General features: G+C 40.3%; 1 protein-coding gene across 3 annotated transcripts in view; it reads left to right on the forward strand.

Moving 5' to 3' along the window:
- CEP112 (centrosomal protein 112) overlaps positions 1–14773 on the forward strand; it is a 167367-nt gene extending 152594 nt beyond the window's left edge. For all 3 annotated transcript variants that reach the window (XM_054082932.1, XM_054082933.1, XM_054082934.1), the window contains 3 exons: positions 10279–10380; positions 12941–13005; positions 14341–14773. In XM_054082932.1, coding sequence (XP_053938907.1) covers positions 10279–10380; positions 12941–13005; positions 14341–14344 — 171 coding nt within the window. In that variant the 3' untranslated portion in view covers positions 14345–14773. The remainder of the gene's footprint in view (positions 1–10278; positions 10381–12940; positions 13006–14340) is intronic.
- The last annotated feature ends 477 nt before the right edge of the window (positions 14774–15250 follow it).

Consider the following 15250-nt stretch of genomic DNA (forward strand, 5'->3'; position numbering starts at 1 on the left):
GATGTAAAATTTCTAATTGGGAATAATAGAGGGGAAAAATGTTCCTGGTGTTCACAAAGAACTAAAAGTAATGACACTATGGATACTCAAACCATAGGAATACTTCTCCAAGCAGTCAATTCACAAATAGAGTCTTAGAGGAGAGAGGTTCTCTGAAGACAGAAAATCAATTATGTTCAATTCATTAATATTACTAAGGAAATAAAGGAGAATACCAATGTAGATTTCCATCCCTTTAATTTCCTTTTTCTCAAGTAGATTATAGAAAAGGGAGAAAGGAGTTATCTGAGTAAGGATGTTGTAGAAGTATTGGGAAAAAAATGGAACAGCTTAGTTTGTTAAGTGCATTTCACTCATGTTCATATGAAAACAGGAGCGATAATTGTAAAGAGCTATGATTCAAAAGCGTTCAGTGAGTTTTTGTTTTTAATGTTTATTATTCTGACTTCCTGGATTTTTTTTATGACTGCTGGATATTTACCACATTCAGCCTAACTTACTGTTTCCATGCCAACTAAATATATTTGTTCTCAGATGAATGCTGCGATGTGTCATTCTGAAATTTGAGTTGCTGTGTAGCGCTGAGAACTTCTACCATTTGCCACACCTTCTCCTTGATGGGAGTAGTGCTACTGCCTGCAAATTTGTGGAGCTGTGAGCAGAGAATCAGGGAGACACAGATGAGTGATGTATGCCTATGCATGCCAAGTAGTTCTTGGGCCACCAACGATGGCTGGAAGACTTGCTGTTCTATCAGCCCTTTAGTTTAGGGCCATTGGTCCATATTTCTTTTCAGATTCATTTTTAAAGGTATCACAGAGTTGGAAATGTAATCTGATAAATTCACTGAACGTCTTTGCTCTCACTTTCATCATCCTGCTCTGCTATCTATGCTCTGGAAATATCACGTGGAAGCAGTGGAGTTTCCTGTATCTGGAAGCTGGGGAACCACTACAAACCTATCTTCTCTCCTCTTACAGGACTTCTAGCTCAGGTGCCCTGGATAAATGTGGAAGCCAGGCAGTGCTTCTGGGGCCCCTGCCTTGGATTTCCAGACTTTCTCAAAGAGTTGTCTTTCTCAGGACACGTTAGTGACATCTAAAATCATGCTAATGAGCTCTGGGTTAGGTATTTAAAAATAAACGTGTGCTTTGTGGCCAGCCGCAGGTGAGGGGGGGGTTTGGTAGCCTTTGTCTTGCAGAGCCAGTGAGCACTTTGGAAACAGAAAGAGTCAGCCCACTGGAGAGAAATTCTGCCATTTGCTCTGGTTGCTTCAAACCACGTCACTGAAACGTTTCCGGAATTTTCCCCCAGAGATCCATTTCTAGTCCCATAGAAAGGGGGAGCTTCGTCTAGGTTTGAATAATCTTAACCACAGAAGTGATGCACAGAGAGCAGCCCTTGCACGGCCACGGTTAATTCCTTGGGCAGACTCAGCACCCCCTGGTGTAAGGGGGAAGAAAGTGAGAATCAGAAAGACCTTTCCACCGTGACTTTCAAGAACAGCAGCACCAAACACTCTCATATTAAAATAGTTCCTGCAGTTTCTGTATGCGATCAGCAGGAACTGGAGAGGCTGTGTCTGAAGAGCATTTGTTCTGCAGTTCCACTATGCTGAGGAGGGGCGTCTTTTCCTCTTTGCCCATTCCCTTCAGTCCATCCATTGCTCTGCTGACACTCCAAGCACTGGAGTCAGGACGCTACTGCGTACTCCGGCTGGTTTCTCCCATAAAGCATTTCATATATGTATGCATGTTGTGAAAAATGGAGATGAACAGTTGGGGTCCGTAGTTCCCCACTGGCTGGCACCTGAAAATCCACCAGTTCAATGTCTGCAGACAGCACAACAGAAGACTTCTAACTACTTCTGGTGGAGAAATTTCAGCTTTATAATCATAGAATCATGGAATCATAGAATCATAGAATAGTTTGGGTTGGAAGGGACCTTAAAGATCACCCAGTTCCAACCCCCCTGCCATGGACAGAGGGACATCCCACTGGCTTAGGCTGCCCAAGGCCCATCCAACCTGGCCTGGAACACCCCCAGGGATGGGGCAGCCACAACTTTTCTGTGCCGGGGTCTCACCACTCTCATGGTGAAGAAATTCTTCCTAATGTCCAGTCTAAATCTGCTCCTCTCCAGTTTATCCCAGCTCCCCCTGGTCCTGTCACCACAAACCTTTATGAACAGCCCCTCTCCAGCTTTCCTGTAGCCCCTTCAGGTACTGGAAAGTCGCTCTAAGGTCTCCTGGGAGCCTTCTCTTCTCCAGGCAAGAGAAGACATTTAAAACATTTTTCTTGAAAGAAGATGTTGGAGAAACACAGACAAGCAGTGAAGAATCTGATCATGCTGGTCAGGCTGGTTGGCATTTGCTAACTGAGGCATTTTGTAGTATGTTGTTCTCTTTTCAGACTTCCCGATAGAGGCTGTTGGGGAAGAATCAGACTGATTCTGGTTTTCTCTCTTTAGACGACCTTTTGTGGATATAGGTACCCCTGTATGTGTATGGCAATGTTGATGAAGGTACCCTAAAATGATTACTGATGTTCTTTGGAGCCTAATTCTACCACTTTTACGTTGGTTAGTGTCTACCATACGTGCAATTCCTTTGATATATTCATTAATCACTTTGGTACAGAAGCGACTCTCAATTTTTAAATAAGACCAAGATTGTTAGAATAAATCATAACTTTGCATTTGATGTATTTTATATTTTGTATAGCATTTTCTTTAGTGGCCTGCTATGAAAGGAATGCAGAATTAAACAGAATATACTAAGTTATACTGTATAGCATGAAGTTTCAGATTAGCAGAAGGGGATAGAAGCTGAGATTCAAGCACGGAAAAACAGATTTGCAGGTGGGATTTGAAAGGAGCTGGAAATCAATGGAGTTGAAAGTTCCCAGGAGCTCCATATGGCAGGAGCTGCGGGAGAGAAGGCTCTCGCCAACTGTGCAACTGTCAAAGGGAAAAGAGGTAGATGATGATGATGATGATGATGATGTACGTGTGAAAGTCAATGATCAAATGTTACCTTTGGTAATCAGACACAACTGGAAAATACACAAATACATACCTACTTTCTAGAACAGAATGAATTATTGGAGCAAAGTGGCCAGCTGGAGAAAGACAGTAAAACAGAAACTACAGAACAAATAGTTAAAAGGAAAAAAGAGAATTTTTACCAGATATGAATGGAAGCATATGTGGGCATGCAGGAATTAGAGAGTATTTTAAAATGTCAGTTTTCTAGCTCTTCGTCTTAATAGTAGTGAATGAGAAAAAGATCTTCCTTTTCAGAGAGCAGCGCATCATTTTAGAGTGTCTGTGCTTTGCTTGCACATTATCAATTAAGGGAATTTTGTTCTTTCAGAAGTGTTTAAAGTTGGACTGCAAGGGACTATGCAGGGAATTAAAAAATGGAAGGAATGTCAGTGCAGGGAGGAGCCAATCGGATGACAGAAAGGAAGAACAGAGACACCTCATCTTCAGAGCAGGCTCTCAGCAATGGGCACTCCATTGCTGAACTGTCATATTCATTTTTTCTAAGTGATGAGGTGCCTGGATGGAGCTAAACAGCGCTGGAAAAGGCCAGCTTTATGCTGATCTTTAACATCATTAAATTCCAAAGTATTACTTTGTTTGCGATTTAATCAGCAGCAAATGCCATCGCTCAGACGTCCACTTGGGATGCGCAGCAGTGTCTTTCTCCCACACTACCCATCCTCACCCATGGCCAAAGCTGGACAGACTGCTACCAACTGTGATGGGTTGTGAACCTGGCAGCTTGTTTTCCAGTTGAGATGCTGATTAGATTTTTGCTCTTGAAAGAGAGGAAATAGTGAGAGTAAAAGTAGCTTCTGATTATTTATCTTCGGAGATCTGCTTGTTCACACAGTTGGTGTGAAAATATTGAGCCTAATCCCGCAAGCTGCTGAACTTTGTCAGCTTTTGCTGTCGTTGGTGAGCGCTCAGCAGCTCCGCGTATCAGACACTGAAACCTTGACTTGCTGAACCAACCCCAGCATGGAAAGGATTATATAGAAGGTAACACATGCTGGAATGTAAAACTGAAATACATAAATACATTCCAGTGATGGTGTCAAAGATGCTTATAGCTTTATTTCAAACTGTATTATCTTCGTAGTGTATTAGGGATTGACAGAGCCAGAAATGGGCACCATGTGTTCTCAGCTTTGGCCCAGCAGCGCTGGTTAGTGGCTGAGGTGGCTTTGGTGGCTTCGGTTTTGATCCTCCGGGGCAGGGGATGTGAGCCAGGTGTGAGCCCCGTGGAAGGGAGGACTGCTCTGGGTGCAATTACAACCTCGCTGGCCAAGGGAAGGGTGGCATAGACAATAGCCGAAGGAAATAGTGCTTGCGGACAAAGATGGCATCAATGATGAGTCATTTGGAAGAAGGGGAAATGAAGTCTAAGATCCTTCAAATCTCATCTGGGACAGTAGCGAAGCCCTGGGGAGGGGGAGGTGGAGAGAAGAGCGTGAATTTTCTAGCTACAGCATTCCTGGTTGTTCCGTGGTGTTGAAAGTGAAAGCTTTTATTCCTCTCCAACTTATCCCAAGAATGCCGTTCTTGCCATATTGCAGCCCACTGGCGTTTCTTTTAAAGAAGCTTTGCTGCCGTCCCTTCCTTTGCGGCTGTGATTTATATAGACTCGTGTTGCTTAACTACAAACAGGGTTTTCCAGGTGGGAGACCTTGGTTAAGAAAAGAAAGAGATGGAAATACAAGCCACCAAAGTAATAAGGCCTCTTGGATGCGGGTTGGGAAAAGAAATGACTTGGAGCAGAAAGCTCAGTGTGCAGCGAGCAGCTCAGCGTAACTGGAGGTCCCTGTGGGTTAGTAAAACAACAAGGCAAAAATGTTTTGGATGCTCGGATGGTTTAGTAGCTGAAGACAGAAAACCAAAGAGGATAGCTATGCCACCAATTTATATTTTATTGAAACTGTCAGGACACAGGAGGTTCTCCAGGAGTGTTTTCTCAGTGGAGAACAACATGGTGTATGCTTGACAGAATAACTCGCTCAGCTGATCTTGCTCGGTTGCTGTTTTCAACTGAGCCAAATTCATGAAATTTATAGCGTTCATTAATTTTCTTAAGAACTTGAGAACATTTGTATCAAATTGCATTCTATTTCTCTGAATCTGGAAGAACCATATTTCAACATACGTTTAACGGTAAGAATAGTAATTCCCACTGCCTGAAATAAGAGAGGATGTGGGCTAAAAAGCAGTGGATACTCATATTTGATTATATTGTGAAAAAACAAATGTTCAGGCCTTGTTCTTCATTGGAAAAAAGATACATTGTTTGACTCTTCATTAGGAAAAAATGTTGGAGAAGGTTTCAAGCTCCAATTAAATGTTCTCTTATGACAGAACACTGAGATTTAGGAAATCTCAGATTTTGGTAGGTTTTGGTTCTTACTTATTAACATTGCCCAGCATCCTCAAGGGCAGACGATGGAGGAAGGGGCCCATATAGACTTATAGCAATTTTGTGGGAGCAGAGTTTTGCTCACTTAGTATTTAGGAATGCTGAGAAGCAGAGGAGGAGTCACTGCAATTAGGGAGGATATAAACAAGCTGAGATTAATCATTACTTTAACATTGGGGTTGTTTGGGTTTTTATTGATTGGGATTTTTTTTAATGGGGATGGCATTGTAGTAATTTGTCCTTCGCTCACCCTTTTCAAAGTGCTTTCAGAAAATTACTTCAATAATCACATCACCTGAATGGAGTTGACCTATGCAATATTATTATTATCCTCATTTAGAAGGATGAGAGTTCAGCCTGAGATTAAATGATTTGCCTAAGGCTGAAGGAGTTATATTTACCTTTTTGGTACCCTCGCCTGCCTTCAGATTTATTACAGCAGCTCTTTCACATCTTCATTCAGAGGTGTGTATTGCAGAACTGATGCTTTACCTTTTTAAAGAGATTTCTCTTTTTAATAGCATTGTAACGTATTATTGTTTAATGCAGGAAAGGATTTGAGAAAGACGGGAAATTACTTTTCTCATCTCACTCCCCCTGAAAGGCGGAAAAAATTTGATAATAATTAAATTATCCTAATTATGCCTTTTGGTCACTATCCTAGTATTTCCTGGCACACGTAGAATTATTATCGTTCACAAATATTACTAACAGGCAGAAACTAAGATACTAAAAAAACCCACAACACCGTAGTTAAGTGAATTGCCTTTTGATTCTTATCTGACATAATCAAAATGTTAACTTCATGCGCTTCGAGACAAGATTTATTTTTTTAAAGGAACTTGAGCAACTCTTCTGCAGTCCCTTGGTTTTTGTTGGCAATGTATACTGCACAGTTTCTTTGCATTTTCCTCGGTTCGAATCAAGTGATTTACAATTGGGAGATCTGGAGAATGTTGCAATTGGTTTGTTTCTTTAATTTATTTGGGTTTTTGCATGTAAATGCAGCATCACAGACCTCTTGGCAGTAAGAAGAGGAGAGTTGGCTTTCAGGAACCTGAATAAGATACGGCCTGGTTGTGGCTGCATAGCAAAGCATAGAAGAGAAGCAAAATTTCCTCTGCAGGCTATTCTTAGCCCATGGACTAAAATGCATCTGGTCATCTTGAAGATGCTGTGTTTCTCTTGGCTGTGCTTGAGTTGTTTCTTTCAAAAAGGAGAGAGAGAGACTACAGCACAGCTTGGTGTCAGTGGGTCTTGTTCCCGATCAGTCCTGTTCTCGCTTCTGCTTCTAACGTAGCCCCACGAAAGTCCTTGGAATGCTTTTGGAAATAATGAGTACTTGAAAAACGAATTGAAGACCCCCTGAATTAGTAAAATTGAAACTTGCGTTACGCTGCTGAAGAGCGTTGGGCCAGGCCTGGCTGTTTGGTTTGGAAAGCTCAGGTTTGGATATTTCTCTTCTGGGCATCAAAACCAGCTTTGATCTCTTTTGAGAATGGTCAGTACCCAACTGGGACAAGATGTCGTGGTAGGCTGTGAAATTATAACTTCCCTGCTTTCTGCATCACTTTGTAAAACTGTGTGTCTCTTTTTTTTCTCTAATTTATCGTGTGACTGAGCCTACGCGAGCCATGTGTGGCAACTTCAGCTTTCAGTTCTTTCTACTGACACCAAAGATGATTGATGGTAAAACTTTAAACCTCATATGTTAGCCACCAACCTGAATAAACAAAGCCCAACGTGGCAGCTTAATATTAAAAGCTATAAAACCTTCCTGGGGGTTCATGGATTAAATCAACTCACCAAAATGAATTTTCAGGAAAAAAAAAACCCTTTCCCAGGACTGAAGAAAAATGAACACAACAGTAAATGAAATAGAGCTATCCTTATCCTGCAGACTAAAGCCCTCCTGAGGGCTGAAGAATTGCAATTTTAAACATCTCTCAAGAGTGCAAGAGGAGACACAGTATTTGTGGATCCTAGGGAGGCAGCTTGAGGCTATAAAAGAACAAAAAAGCCTTTAAGGCACCATCAAAAAAATAAAAAAAATCCCTGCAGACATAGCTTTCATTGGTCAAAAATAGGTGTTAAAAAATAAAAACCTTCCCCCATTGAAATTAGTATACATCAGCCCACTATGTGTTATTTTTTAGTTGTAAGAAGCGATTCAGTTTTTTTGCCATGCACTATTTTAATCTCTTGGGTCAATAAACCTTGATAGTAGCTTCAGCCAAAAATATCAGCATGTTGTTTATCATAATATGACAGGAAACAGCTGGGATCTTATTTTCATCTTATTGTGATGCAATTATCAGTGAGCACAGTTGAAAGTAACATACTTTGTCTTAGCAAACAAACAAATTGCGGTTGTATCACAAAGAACAGTTTTCACTGCAGAAAAAAAAATGCGTCTTCTCTCTGAAACAGAGTAAGAAATCAGCCCCAAGCAATATTTCAACTACCAGGTCTTGTTTCTCATTTTCTTTCTCCATTTTCAGCCGACCCAGTAATATATATCCATAGTTTAAAACATTGTACGTGTTTCTTCCTCATTTTCCAAGAAGCACCTAAGTCAAAAGGCAATAATTCCTTTGCTCCTTTGCAGAGTTAATAGCAAAAGTTAACAGCGTTGTGAAAACACGTATTAGAGGACGCTTGCAGATTAAATTATTCAAACCAGTGACCTGGTTGAAAAACGACTATTGCACAATTAGAATGTTATTATTTCACTCACAGAGCTGTATTAAAATTTTTGTTGCATCTACTTACAATGAAAGTTTCTTGACTTTCCTCTAGGAAAAATGATAATGAGGGGTTCTCGCTGTGTGCTTGGCACCTGAGGAAGCTGATGCGAGTCCTAGATGTTCTGTAGGTGTAGTGAGTTATATCGGGATCCAGGCTCAGCTCCTGACATCTGCGTCGCCTGAATGTGAGTCAGGTCCCTGCGATGGAGTTCCTTTGTTGGTTGGCTCACCCCAACGTATTGGCAAGGTGATCGATCATGCAGATCCTCTTAATTGTGAAATATATCTTTATTATTCAACATTCAGGAAATAAAAGCATTTTTCTGTTCTAGCTGCCTATTTCTGCTCCCGTTTCACCAAGAACAAATGTAACACGTTGAATCAACTGAAATATATGTTTCTGCTCTATCAAGGTCCCCACCCAAACGAGCTGTTGGCTCAGAAAATATTTATGCTGGCAAAGCACCTATGCATAACTTTGTAAGCTTTTATAGGAGCAGTAGCATAAATTTATCAGTGTAACTTTCAAAAACATAAATTTTGATCGCTGGCTTATATACAAGCAGGGTTCAAACAAGGTTTCCCGTCTCACCATTTTTTATTCTTTAGATTTGCATAGTGGCATCATTTACTCGCAGCTCACAAGGAAAGCCTCTAATTGCTTATTTGCATAGAGATTTGGAGATTTCTTCTGCGAGTTGGAATGACTCATAGACTGCATTTTTCCTAAAGGTTCTTCAGATTGTTTTATTCCTTTTGTATTGATAATTGTGTTATGCATAACCCATATTTTGGCATGACCTGTTTTTTTCTGAAAGATGGTAACTGGCAGATCTTACGGTGAACTTTGTGTTCAGGTCTCACATGTTTAAGCATGTGCTCTCCTTGCAAGCTGGGAGCTGGAACTCATAACTCACAGCTTCTTCAGATCTAAGACTGAGGTTTTGATTTGTGGTCGCAAGGGTAGATTTAAGCAATTTGGTAACTAAAACAAAATTAGCACAAAATGGCGTTGGTGAGTAAATCATTGCAAAGAAAAGATTTGATTTGCAAGTTTAAAGATATTTTACGAGTTAATCTGATATTGAATCCCTTTTATCCTTTATTTACATATTCAGCTGCTAATCCAGAAAAACACCGAAGTACTTGCTTAATTTGAATTAAGCGGTTAGTGTTATTGGAAGTTAAGTACAGATGTGAGGCCTTGATTCAGGCAAGTAATGAAGTGTTTGAGCGGTCCTGTGCAGCTCAATGGATAGAGCTCAACCAGACTCTCTTTGCTTTTCTTGAATTAAGATTCAGCAAATACAGCCCCGCCGAGAGATACAAAGCACAATCCTTCCAGCTGATCTGTCTTCATGTAACATTGCTTTGTAACTGTACTCTTTACTCGGCATCTGTTGAATAAGATTACAGACTAAACTGCCCTCCTTTAGAAGTAATAATTCTGTTGTGAACATCTGATCTCATAATGTCTAAGAACCTACTTGGTGGAAGTTCCATAGCGTCAATGAAGTTGAAGGTGACACAAAGTGCAATGAAAAAGAGTTACGTGGTACATTAAAAAAAAAAAAAAAGGCCTTAAATGCATCTAAAAGTTGAGAAATTTTGTGAAAAAAACCCTCTTGGGAAACAGTAATTCACCTTGTCTAATGGAATAAGGGGAAAATATCACTCTACTGACTTCATTCAGATCACACCAAAGACAAAAAGAAAAGTTCTCGCTACCAATTTGCAAAGTGTGTCTGTATAAATGCTCTGTTGAGACACATTTTGGAATTATTAGTGCTTCTTCAGACGATATCCCAACAAATGCTTTACTGTTTCCCTCTCAGTATTTTTTCCTCCTGTTTGTATATTCTTTGTTCTTACATTTTCTTTTTGTGTTTCTTCTGCTTTTTTACTTCTTTTGCTCTTTACAGGTCATTGCTGGTCTTTCTTCTCTCCTTCCCTTTCCCTTGATAGCACGATTCTAAGTTTACTTAGACTCCAAACTGATCAAAAGAAGAAAAAAGTAGCTCTCCAGCTTCCAAGAGTAGCCATCTATATATAAATTTCTTTCTGTTCTGTTACAGATGACCCAAATACAACAAGAATATGAAGCCATACTCAAAGGTCGCGTGCCTGAATCTGTGAGACAAGAATATGAAGACACCATTGCATCTTTAAAATCTCAGGTACTTTATTATTATTCATCTTCAACATTTTTAACTGGATAAAAAAGTTATCTAGACAAGAATCCATCTAAACTTTGGACAAAAATACTGAATAAACCAAATTATGGCAGCACTCACATGCTTCTCACTCGGTTGTTTTTCAGAAGGCTTTTCTCCTCCAGCTTCCTCACCTTGAGAGCTGCCATATTGTATCCTTTGATCCCAGATTTTGCTTCAGTTGGCAGTTGGAAGTAGAAATTCAGCTGTATTCAGTATTAGGATTTCTTTCTCCACCTTTCAAATATAGCACAAAGAATCACAGAATTGTTTAGGTTGGAAAAGACCTTTAAAATCAAGTCCAACCATAAACTTCACACTGCCAAGTTCACCGCTAAACAGTTGTCTCTCACCTTCCTTACGCTGTTTCTCCTGAAGGGATCGTTTAAAGGACCTTTGTAAAGGGTGCAGAAGAGAATGAGAAATCATTTTGTTTTCTTTCCACCCTATATAATTTATATAATTGCTTTATATAATATTTTTTTTTATTTCTTTCAGGATATTATTTCAAAGAAGCATGTGTTATTTCTATATTTTCCTATTTGAAAAAGCTATAATAGTTGTCTGTAATGCTTCATCTATAATATTGCAAAACACTTGCTCATCTACAATAATGCAGAAACAATATTATTGGTATGAAATAGACTCTTAAATTTGCTATGAGAAATATCAAAATGTCATTGTAAATAGGGAACTGCTGATGAATTGAGTGTTTCTTTTACGTGATTCCCACAGAAGATATTTGATGCTTTCCTATTCGGTGTATTAGGAGCTGGAAGGAAACAAAATGCCATCATTGCCTAAACTCACATGAGGAAGGATAAATAGCAATAAAGAGATGTGATTGTAGATATGGAATAATGGTGATCAAAGAAAACAATGACAGGGCTCTCGTTTAGCCCAGTGCGGGACTGTCCATTTAAAGGTGTTGGGGAGGACTGGGATCTATCCTGTGCTGAACGGAGGAAATGAGAGAAAAACGGAGCAGTGCTGATGGCTCAGAGCTGCCCATGAACTCTGGGAAGAGCAAAAGCCCTGAGGACACAGCATACAGATTTAGGCTTGATACCAGCACGTGCCTTATAGCAATTTTCAGGACCGTTTTTCAAGGAATTATAGATCTACAAACTCTCAATTTCTCTTTCCTATGCAATCTGTGTCTATGGAGATGGTTGCTAATTTGATGTATTTGCATGTACCCCCCTTTTTTTCCTCTACAATGCATAGGATTTATTCTGTAGTGCAGAGAGACACTTTCCACCATTTATTTTTTTTTGTGGCCAAGTGTGCCTTTAATAGAAGTAGGAAACTTTCTTAGGAGGAAACTTTCTTAGGAGGAAACTTTCTTAGGAGGAAACTTTCATATTCCTCTGTGCTAGTGGTGACACAACTTCAACCCTATGATTGTAAACACTCTGCTTACGTGTTAGAGGATTCCTGGTGGAAGGGATGCTCTTTCTCATATAAATAGTTGAGGGAAATAAAGAGTTAAGGATCTACCGGGGAAATCTATTTATAAATAGTTGAGGGAAATAAAGAGTTAAGGATCTACTGGGGAAATCTATTTCCAGTTGATAGTAAAAAGCTATTTTTAAATCGTGGTTGACTCTTAGCGCTGTCTGGTGGGAAGCGTTACTCCAGAGCTAATAGAAGAATACCAGACCTTTTAATGAGTTACAACAGAGTAGAATCTGATATCCACCTGCAGGGCTTCTGTAAGCAACAGCAGCAGCGTTTCAAAGGAGTAAAAGTAACTACACACACTAAAACCTGGGTGCTCTCCCAGAACTACATAGCTGCTGGCTGGATTTCCAGCGGTACGCTGTCGTCGCAGAGCCCTCGATAAGCAGAGCTCTTTCTGAAGCGCAGGTGTCCTGCTCTTTGAAAATTGTTGAAATTCCTGTTTGAAAACATCAGACAAGAAGGGCAGTGGAATCTCTGCACCTGTCAGGATTATTTATTGTTGGAGGAGGATGAAGAGGACAGGCTGGGTAAAAGCATCAAGCAGTGATAAAAATAAACAACAACAACAAAAAAGGAAAATATTTAGGGGCTTGGGCAAAGTTTTCTAAAAACATTGCTAAGTATAAAGTACGCTGCCCGATTTTTCTGCTTTCGGTGAGTCATCCAAAAGTGGCCACAGTGTATTAATGAACGTCAATTTTTATACGCTTTAAAAACGGGTGAGTACCTTCATCAGAAAAGCAGAAGTGCAGGGATTAGAGCGCATCGTATGGGAGTTGAGAGCAGAAGTGGAGCTCCCAAACCCTTGCATATCCCATATGGTCCCACTAGCTGAGTTTAAAAACTGGTTTGACTCTGTTCCTAAAGGAGCAGAGAGTGTGCAGCTGGAGCAGGGCCAGGGAAGCCACGCTACCAATCTCCTATCAAGTATTAATTTAAGGATGCAGCTCAAGTGTTACTCCTTTTATTTAGGCGTGAAAAAAAACACCCTTTATGAAATGAGTGTAAATTTATTAATTAGAATCGTGTGCACCATTTTCATGTCGGATGTATTTTACAGGTAAATATTCTGGAGAGAAGAGCTTCTGTCCTCCAGGAAGAGGTGGACGTCTGCCACGCCAGAAGGTATGTGATTATCTTTGATCAATTTGTACCATTTCACACCTGTGGATCCCAGTTATTGAAGTTTTACGACATAATTAAAACACTCAAATATGGTTAGTTTTAAAAGATCCTTATTTTCAGTAAACAAGCGTCTGAGACTTTTCCCAGTGCTTAGTCAGTACTCTTCGAGCAAGATTAGAGAACGTGCAGGTGCATTACAAGTCTGGGCTTTGCCTCGACGTTCATGATGAGGCAGTGGCTCAGCGCACAGCTGCAGCTCTACGATGATGCCACCTCCTTTTGAGCTCCTTTTAAGATAGAAAACAATGATGCAATGCATAATATTATAGATCACATCTTCAAAGTACCGGATCTTCATGAGCCTGAGCTTTTTTTCAGGCGTTTACACCCTCCAATATAAATTATGGCAAGTGCTGCAGCAATAAAAAGCCTTGCTGTGCCTTTAGAGTAGGTGATTCACATGGAGAGGTGAGTAAAAGGAAACCTCCTAGGAAAAAGCCACTCCATCTTTTTTATAGTTGTGGATTTTGATGATCCTCACGCATCTCACATGAGGGTTTCGGCAAATAAGAATGCATGATTTTAAAAATACTGTAAAAATCTGTAGGATATTTTATCATTTGTAAAAATATTAGCAGCGTGAAAGTTGTCTGAAAATATTAATGCGCACATTTTTGCTGTCTAAAGCTAATTGAGATCAAAAATGTCATAATTGGTAATAAGTCCGGTGTAGGTAACTTTGTTAGATAAATATAAAGCTGTAATGTAGTCTCTGGACTCTCCCCCAAAGCAGCTGTAGCAGTAACAAGGGATGCATTTTGTCTCAAACTTATTCTGTCCTGAAGTGAGGAGAATAGTTATTTGAATAGATGAATAATCACGGATGTTTAGGTCAGGCTAAGGGTGGAAGGAGCCCCATCCATGTCGGATGGAAGGGGCAGGGACAGAGCCAGCACAGCGCAGAGCAGCCTCTCCCTGCCACAGCGTTTGATCGCACACTTGGAGAACCTTTTGTGTTCAGGGATATTTTCTTCGCACCCAGAACTTTCTTCCAAGACTACATTCACACTAAATCCAGTGTTAGCGTGTACCTCACCCTCATTCACTGAACTACTGCTTTTTTTGCTGCTTTAATGCACACGCGTGCCTGTGGCTGCGGGTGTGATGTGGCTCCTCGACAGCGCACTCCCTGCGTGCCCCCGAACACCCAGCACAGCTGCGGTCACGGCTGTATCCAGGCCTGCTGCCAACCGGACCCAGCCCTGCCTTCTGCCTGTTATGTTTTTATTGTAAGAAGAATAAGAGATAGCTAATGAGAATCTCTTTCGTTTTCAGGTAGCTGCTGGAGCTGTTGGATGTCTTCGATTGCCAAATGGACTGCTTTGAATAGGTTTGAAGATTTGGCTCTTGTAAATTAAAATGCAAACATCAGTGGCTCTTTTGTTAACACATGAAATGCAAGGAAGTTCATGAAAACACATCCATTGCTCGTGCCAGCACATTTTCAGTTGTACCTTCCTTCCATTTTTTTTTTGATCATTATCTTATTACAGACTTCTGTGTGTTTGACTGTGCTGAGCTTGCTTACCAAGTCAGTAGAGTTTCCTCTACTAATATTTTTGTTATTACTTCCTAGCACCATTCTTTTCACTTTTATACATGAAGGAAATCCCATTTTCTATTATTATTGTCCAAGATATTTTAACATATTTTAACATTGGTTTGTGTCCATGTGTTTACATAATATTAAAATATTATTATTTTGTAATGTTTTGTTTTGACATTATTGTCCTGCTTGGGCATCTCACTCAGCTACGTAGCCACAGTGCATATGAGAGTTTGGTATGGCTTTGTGACCTAGGAAAATATTTTATGGAATATACATTTTTTTTCAAGGAAAAAAACTTGTAGCAAGAATGAAAACTCTGCGATGACAAATGCAGCCACCGTTGCCAGTTAATAGCGTATAAACCTATGGCTGAGGTTGCATACGCCGGTTGCAGGAAAGTCCTTTGTCATTTACTGATAACACAGTTATGGGATGTTGTTGCAAAAGAGTCATTACTGATAACGGCCTTGACTCTGCATGAGTGTACGCAGGCTGGATGATCCTGGCAAATCCAAGCAGATTCCTGAGGGTTTGCAAGGATGAGTTTTGAGCTGCAGTGGAAAGCTGAAGGATCCAGAGAGGGAGTCTGGTAGCTGGCTCTGCCTCCCAGGCAAAGGAAGGTTTCCTTATCTCTTG

Source organism: Cuculus canorus, chromosome 18 (assembly GCF_017976375.1).
Source record: "Cuculus canorus isolate bCucCan1 chromosome 18, bCucCan1.pri, whole genome shotgun sequence".
NCBI lineage: Eukaryota > Metazoa > Chordata > Aves > Cuculiformes > Cuculidae > Cuculus > Cuculus canorus.